At 29.3% G+C, this 8,586-nt stretch overlaps 1 protein-coding gene across 1 annotated transcript; it reads right to left on the bottom strand.

Annotated features, from left to right (window-relative positions):
* Positions 1-1,635: 1,635 nt before the first annotated feature.
* Positions 1,636-6,538, bottom strand: LOC129287657 (terpene synthase 10-like). Its single transcript, XM_054923879.1, has 7 exons — positions 6,307-6,538; positions 5,000-5,264; positions 3,966-4,347; positions 3,294-3,509; positions 3,055-3,196; positions 2,716-2,964; positions 1,636-1,923 (listed from the first exon to the last, which is right to left on the bottom strand). The coding sequence occupies exons 1-7, from the start codon at positions 6,529-6,531 to the stop codon at positions 1,636-1,638; spliced, it is 1,767 nt and encodes a 588-aa protein (XP_054779854.1). The 5' UTR covers positions 6,532-6,538.
* Between the last annotated feature and the right edge of the window lie 2,048 nt (positions 6,539-8,586).

Raw genomic sequence — 8,586 nt, 5'->3', positions numbered from 1 at the left:
CTTTTTATCAGGGCTGTGGTGCTTTATCGCACTAAAAAGAACTTGCCTGTACCATTAAGGTTCAAGTGATATGATCCAGCTTACCCTAATTGCAAGATAATAAAGGTACTTCTTACTATTAATTTTGACAATCAATTTTAGTTTTTTAATTAATTCAATAACATGTTTATTGGTTTTTCTATATAGTTCCCACAACAAATAGCATATAGCGAGGATTGTGGATATTGCAATATGAGATTTTTTAAAGACATCATCACTCATGGGATGACTCTAATCCCTCCTGCGATATGTATGCTATTTACATTAAATTATATATGATTATGAATTTTAATTTGTTGAAATAATTAACTTTGTTGTCATATTACATTATTGCAATATTATCCCGATTTATATTGTGAAGAATTTGGGAATCATCACATCAATAAAGTTATTGAGGAATGGTGTGAGTATATTTTTCAACAATGGGCCAGAAATAAATAAATCACACTTTTTCATTTTAGTTTTTATAATTTACAATAATTTTGGTTTAGTCTAGCAAACAACTTTGTTTTACTTAGTACTATATTGAGCAATTATATAAGTAACAAATTTTTTTACTTTAATAAAATTGTTAGTTTACTATAATTCAATTTAGTTTAGTATAATTATGAATTGAACTGAATTGAATTGGACTGATTTGTATTTGCATTATACTGTTGCAGGGGGGCTGCAAGAAATGCAGCCAACGTATTTAAAAAAACATTGCAATATATTAAATGGTTATTTACTATAATCGTCCAATATAATAAAAATATTGGACAGTTATTTACTATAACCGTCCAATATATGACTAAAACTGTCTAATATGTCCATATATTGGACAGTTCTTAAAATAACCGTCCAATATATTGTTTCCTTTACCACTTATTTTGACATTATATTGGACGGTTCTAATAACCATCCAATATTTATTTTATCAATATATAACGGTTTCATATTGGATCGTTCATAACCGTTCAATATAGACAAAAATAATCATCCAATATTTTCTTTTTTGTAGTAATGTAGTATAACTATTTCGCAGCACTGTACGCAAATTACATCGAAAAGCAAGAGGCGTAAGACTAATTACAAAAGTATATTAATATCATTGCAGAAACTCTTGGATTCATAGATTTGCAATCCATAACTTTAAAAAGGGAAATCTTCAATAGCATATTCTGTTTTATGTTTGAAGCAAGAAACTTTATGTTCATATTATATGCTATGCATTTTTGGAATATGCTTAGACAAAATTTCTTCACATTTTGATGTAACTCAAAACTCACACGACAAATTCTGGCATGGAAGTGTTTGGCCATATAATTATTATTATATTTAAATCCTATGAAGTTGCAAATTGTCTCTCACTTCCATCCATTAATTGATGAATTTTATGTGTTACTCATGCAACTATGCATGCATGCTGCATACCAATATATAGTTCATGGATATATATATATATATATATATAGAAGTAATCAGTGACCAGAAATTTCTATATAATGATATATCACTTTATAGATATCATCAAACTTTTGTTTACCCTTGTGCATGGCACAGGGATGAAAGTAATACACATACTTGAGAAAATGGACTTACTGCATCAAATTAAATTTATACAATAGGATGGAAAAGTATGGACGTAATACGATTCTTTGTTTCAGGATCTTGGTCAGAATGGCCATCTCCATGTTGATACATGCATAGTGACATCCTTGCAAAGTTCATAGCAATTTGAATGAAATCCTGAGAGAAAGAAGAATTTCTAGCTTCTTTATTCATCTTCTTCCAAGTTTCAATAATCAAGGAATTTATGTGTCTACGAGCATCTTCTTCTGAAGCTCCAGTTTCCTTCATGCAGCACTGAATTGATTTAGGTACATCACCGGTCTCCATTTCACGCTAAACAAAACAAAACAAAACAAAATGATGAAGCCATACTTGCAATTTTGTGTAGGTAATTGAGAATGGAGGCAAGAGCAAAGGAAAAGGTAACCAATAGGGACCATGCCTGGCCCCTTGGGAGTTTTTGAAATTTTTTTAATATTATATAGATATTATATACTTTTGACAAGGGCAAACACATCCAAGAACATTTTCACAAAGAGCGTTCAATATTTTTAAGTCAACAAAGATGTATGAGTACCTTATTAACTCTTTTTAATGAAGACATCCTTCCTCAAAATATTAAAATATAGCTTAACTTCCGTTAACCTGGACCAAGATGTTGGGTTAAGAAACAAAAATATCCAAAAACTTTTTTTTTTAGGAGAAAAAATACCTAGACTTAAGGATACCATACTCTTGGAAAAAAAAAAGTTTTTAGATATTTTTACACTTTATGTTTATTTCTCTGTTTATTTTTTTAACAGCCAACATTCATGAATATCAAGCAAATTTAACGAGATGGGGAAGGATGTCCTCATTAAAAAAAAATTTATAGATATCCATGCATCATTATTGAAGTAATAAGATTGGACGCTAGCTTTTGGCAAAAAAGTTATTGGATATTTTTGCCTTTTTGATCCTAAAATTTATGAAAGCTCTATAATATATGTGATATTTAATATTGGCCCCCTTAAAAGCTCTATAATATATATATATATATATATGCTTTTTAATATTGCCCCCTTTATTATTAAATCATGGCTCCACTTATAGAGGATTCAATTTAATTGTTGTGATGATAAATACCTCAGAAGTTCCCAAGTCATCAGCAAGGCGCAAAATTGTTGCCGAAGAACGAATGATATCAGAGTCTTCCTCTAGGCAAATCAAGTCCTCCATTTTTGTTGAGCTTGTAAGTAAGAAATAAGCATGAACAAGTGAAACTGGTGCACTGATTGAAATCCAAGCATTTTCTAAGTACTCTTGCAAGCTTGGTTGATAATTACCATAATACCATTTTGCCTCAACCAGATATGATTTACAAAGATCAGCCCACTGAAAATAAAATTAATTAAGCATCATAATCTATACATGAAATTAGAGAGTCATCATCACCAAATCATTCTGTTGAATTTATATGCTTACCGCTTTCTTAAGTACTGGAGTGATGTTCTTCCCATTCTCTTTAAGAAATTCAAAGGCAATTTCATTAACAAAGTTATAAAGTGCAAGGAAGCATATTTTCATGTACTCAGGGAGTATATCTATGGCATTTATATCCCATCTGCATAATATATAAGAAAAATTGTAAAATCATAGTACAATATTATTTTAAGACAATTATATTATAGGGAAAGATTATTCAAGCGCAAGATGCTGAGCTGTCAACCACTTCTGTGAAAAGTTGTAATTCTTCCAATTCTCCGTACACATCATAAGTATCATCAATTGTTGTTATTAGTGCATTCACTTTTGTCATCACTCTTCTAAAACGTCCAAATTGTGGTTCATAAGCGAGACCCACTGTCCAAAAGAAATTCTCCACCAACCTATCTCTTGAAAAACTCAACTTCTCTGCAAGTCCAATTCTATTCCACCATCTTGCAGTTGAAATTTTTTTTTTAAAAAAATCCAATTAATACACACACACACACACACACGTTAGTACCCTATTTTTCTTCTATTAAAGACTCATCATTACACACTCTAACAGTATTATAAGTTGTCTTCTGGAATACTTTTAGTCCATATATAATATTGGGCCATTTGTAAAATAATCTAATGCTTTGTCATTTTTCCTTGAGTGTTTTAAAAAAGATATTAATACTTACATATATTTGTTTAATAAATAGAGGTGAAAATGAAATCTTGGGATTTTTTTTTTAACATATAATAATAAGATGTTTTCAACTGTTCAATATTCACAATGGATTCATGCAATTTATATAGCCGATCCTATTTAATGGGATAACAAACTTTTTAAAGATATGTTAGGCAGTTGAAAACATCTTATTTTGGATGATTTAGTTTGCAAATACAAAAGTATGATTATTCACCTTGATGCATGTTTCAAATCTTCTTGGTGGTTGGCTTGTAATATGTTGAAATCTAACTTAGCAAACTGAAGCAAAGCTGGGCTCATATTGTCTCTCTTCTCATAAACATCAATGAACCATCGAGCTTCTAATCTTGATGTCCTCCAATGTAGTGGAAGCCCAAGGGCATGATTAACTAAAAGACACATCTCATCGTCTTTATTATTGTCTTTGCCCACAAATTCTCTGAGACATGTCAAACTAAAATCTCTTGCTCTGTGCAATATTGTTTCACCTTCCATTGATAGAAATGAGGCCTCATATAAAGATATCAAACCCTCAATATCAAAGGAAAGGCGAGTATCAAAATTACCCTCGTCATCAAGAAATTGTTTGAATATTTCTGCAAACAACCATGCAAATTACAGTTATTAGCATCAATATTATTACGACTTAAAGGGAGCAATTTCACCTTTAAATTATAGGTCCAAAAACTCTTGGGACCCTAAATTCATATTTAGTGCAACATTTCCCTTTAATTTTTTAAAATAGTGTAATGTCACCACTATCATTAATTAAAGTTAATTTTGATTGTTAGATGACTAGAAATTTGGAAAAAAGATCTAAAAATTACAGAGAGTGACCTAAAAAATTATTGAAAATGATCAAAAAAATTTAATTGGTCCTTTTCTATAATATAATTTTGAGGTCCTTTTCTATAATTTTATTTTGTTAACTAATAAAAGTGAACAATTTATTAATGGTAGGGATAATATTGTACTGTTTTTAAAAAGTTAAATGAGAATATTGCATTAAAAATAAGTTTATATAAAATTGTAGATTTTCACAAAGATTGTATCACAAAAACAGTCTTGTAGACATTCTCAGAAAATATTATCTGCATATATAAGAATATTTTCAAGTTTTCTCTTAAGAATTTGAATTTCTCCACGAGTCAACGATGCATTTTTCTTGTAAATGACAAGAATATTTTCAATAACAATAACGTAATTAATTAAGACAGCCTCACAAGTGAAAATTGAATAATTAAATACCTGATGACGCGTCATAGCCATGTTGCCTCAAGATTCTAAATTCAAGAGCCGTGGCATGTAAATTCTTGTTCCCCTTCAATGTTCCCTTGTTTTTGTGGTAAATATTTTCTGTAAGGTTTCTTATTTCAAGTCCAAAATGAGCTGCCACTCCAAGTCGTTGCAAGACATCAATGAGATCAAGCTGATCCACAGGATTTGCCAATTTGAAAAGCATCACTCTGACTTCTTCTTTAAGCCGATCACCTTCCGCTGCATATGATTCTTCCTGTAATAATCTTCATTTTCTTGTTAAGATATAATTCATATAGGTTCATATAAAGCTTTTAATCACAAAGTCTGTACTGGCTTATGAAAAGATCATAATAAGAAGAATAAGAAGGAAATGTTAGGAGCATGAGAGGAAAGAAAGAGCTCATCCAAAAATAGTAGCGTTAAATGGGAGAGTCATTCAAACTCATAAACCTTTTTTTTTTTTTGGTGAAGCTTTTTGATATAGAACTTATAACAATCAACTTCACAACTAGGTAGTAGAAGCGAGAATATGGGCCAATCTGGCCCATATGAGATGAAGAAAATATAAGTTGGATTGAATTTAATTTATTTTTATATGGGTTGAAAAAATTTCAATCCAACTTAACTTTTGTGGGTTAGTGAATTAAATAGGTCAAGAATCAACTTATTTATTTTTGTAATAATTTTTTTTAAAATTATACATAAATGAGAAGTTGTAATATGATATTTAATAATGCCATTAAAAAATTTACATAATAAATATATGAGATTGATCTAAAATCTGCTTGTCTTGTGGCGTTTTAGTGCCAAAACTCCCTCCATTTTTAATTTTTAATTTATTTTATTTTTTAATTAATAATATGGGTTAAATGAACTAACCCTAACCTATCAAGGTTAATTCATTTAGTTCACGGGTTATCAGATCTAAGTCAAAAATGATCATTTTTTATAAAAGTCAATACTTTTTAACCCAACCTGACCCTTATAATATATTATTTAGGTCAATCCATATAACTTGATTTATATTCTCGACTCTATTCGTTAGAATCTTTCATGAATAGTCCTTTCCATGATATTAATCTTTTAATAAAAGTACTAATATATTATGAGTACAAGTCCAAAATGAAAGCTTATCTCATCAAGAGGACTACATGATAGGAGAGCCCTTGAATTTATGAATCCTACTTTTCCTGTATGGTTCGCTGCCATGAGACTCATATTGGCAACAAAGGTTATGAAATTTTGGAAGACATATGATAATAAAGCAAATAAATGAGTGAAATTGAGTAACATACCGCAAAATCACTTCCCAAAGACTGGATATAATCGTAATGCCAAATTGAAGGTTGGAAGTAATTCACAGATCGACGAGAAGCATTGGTCTGATCAGAAACAACAATACTGGTTGAAGCCTTACATTGGATTGTACGAGGAACACCAGAGCTCATGATTGATGGAAGCATTTTGGTTCTGAAGGATAAAGTAGCATTTGGAAGTAGGGCAAATTGGTGGAGAGCCATTGAAGCAGTGAAAGGAAGAAGCTTCTGCTTAATTAGGTCTCGTGTTTTGCAGAGTTCTGTGTGCTGTGATTGGAACCAAATTCAAGCCTTTATATATAGATATCAAGTCCAATTTAGCCAAGCTGTCTCACCGCCTTGCTATCACTCAGATTTAACACGTGCAGTAATCGGTCGTTCTCAGAACTGTTGTGCGATTATGATGTGTTTAGACTAAAAAATTCTTAACTGAAGTTAATGAACTGGCGTTTATTTACAAACTAAAGTCAGACAAAAGTTGGTCACTGCAATGTAATTTATATTTAAATATTTTTTAAAAAATTAATTGAACAAACTAAAATTTATTTACATCATTTGATTTAAAAGACAATTTAGATATTTATGATAAAAAAAGGACATGAATTTCATACTTTATATTTTTGTGACTCGTTTGATATTTTAAAAAAAAATATTAAACTTTAAATTATAATTTTATTTTAAAAAAGTAGAGTTAAAAAATTTAAAGTAAACTGATAAATAATTAAAAATTTTAAATTTTAAAAAGGTGGAATAATGAAATTGTGCAATTCAAATGAGTTTTATTCCGCTTCGGTTAGAACCCACATCTAATCACATAGGTCAGGGGGAAAAAAAAAGTCTAATCACGTAGGGGTTAGGCTCAGGCCAAAGCAGAAGAAAGGAAGGGAAAGAAAAAGTTAATGAAGATACAAGGGAGTGAGATGCGACATGGGATCAGAGAGTCTGGGACGGAGATGAATGCGATGGAGTACTCTGGCTTCTTTCATTTCTATTCTCATTTTTCATTTTTAAAAATTATTTTACAATATAATTTTTAAAATTATTTTTTAAAACAAAATAAAATAAAAATATATTTAATTATGTCAATTGAAAAAAAATTTTAAAATTAAAAAAATTGGTAATAATAATTATAAACAGTTAATAATAATAAAAATTAATCAAGATAATTATAATTTTTGATAATCAAATGTAGTGTATTTTAAAAATAAATAAAATAAAATAAAAATTTTGTTTTCTATTTTTTATATTTTAAAAAAATGAAAATAATTTTAAAAATAATTAAATAAAAATATTTATTCAAATAAGTTTGTAAATTTCTTCTGTTTTTTTAAATTAAAAATTAAAAAAAAAAAACAAGTCCTCCGTAGTGTTGTAGGTTTTGAGATTCGTGTCACTCGAATAGTCAGATTGGTAGAATTGTCACCGATGAAAACAAATGATTTTTTTGGTCAAAATGAAGATAATGATTTGGTTCCACCATTTTAACCTGTAATTGGCTTTGGTTAACCTGCTGTCACGTGGGCAGGTTTTCAAAACTCCACAAAAATCCAGAACCTAAAATGATTAAACTGTTTTGAACTGTTTTTTTAAGCTCTTATTTTATTAATAAATTTTTTATTTAATTTAAAAATATTAATGACACCTCACTTTTAAGTTATTATCATAAAATATTAAATGTATAATTTAATTATTAATATTAATATTATATCAATAAAAGTGTTGAGAAAATTGAAAACTCATGTCTTTTAAAAGAACAAATTAAATAAGATAAATAAAAAGATATACATATAAAAGTAAAAGTTGAGAGTGGGTCGCAATGGATGATTGTCTCTAGAGGAGATCCATATAAGATTGTGATTGGGGTCCACCAACGTTCTTGATAAGCGCCAAGAAGCCCGGTGAGATGGCTTCAATGAAAAAGCACTTTTCGACCTAAAGCTCGTTTGATATATATATATATATATATATATTTTTTTTTTTTTTTCCCCAGTAAAATTTCTAATCTTAAAATGGATTTTTTACCTCCACTAATTGAAGTTTGGGCATCCCAATCCTCAATCGAATGTGTAAACCAAACACACCCTTGAGCTAATTAATTAGTGGTTGAGCTTTGGCTTTTAGATATCATGCATTACATGAAATTTATATTGTTCACACACTCAATCCTTTATTATTTTCTAACAAATTTCCTATATATGCAAGTTATATTATTTTAACACATCCTTGCGTCTAACGAGTTTTAAATTATTTTGGTGGCGA

Source organism: Prosopis cineraria, unplaced genomic scaffold, assembly GCF_029017545.1.
Source record: "Prosopis cineraria cultivar Desert tree isolate PC_DT_omini unplaced genomic scaffold, ASM2901754v1 PC12, whole genome shotgun sequence".
Classification (NCBI taxonomy): domain Eukaryota; kingdom Viridiplantae; phylum Streptophyta; class Magnoliopsida; order Fabales; family Fabaceae; genus Prosopis; species Prosopis cineraria.
Note: the sequence above shows the minus strand (reverse complement) of the source record. Positions and strands in the feature narration are given on the sequence as shown.

Excerpts from the sequence above, each read along its gene's own strand:
- LOC129287657 (XM_054923879.1), bottom strand. The coding sequence starts at position 6,531 with ATGGCTCTCCACCAATTTGCCCTACTTCCAAATGCTACTTTATCCTTC. Across the intron at positions 4,348-4,999 it reads TGGCTATGACGCGTCATCAG|AAATATTCAAACAATTTCTT; the intron begins GTATTTAATTAT and ends GGTTGTTTGCAG. Across the intron at positions 3,197-3,293 it reads CTTTTCACAGAAGTGGTTGA|CAGATGGGATATAAATGCCA; the intron begins CAGCTCAGCATC and ends TTATATATTATG.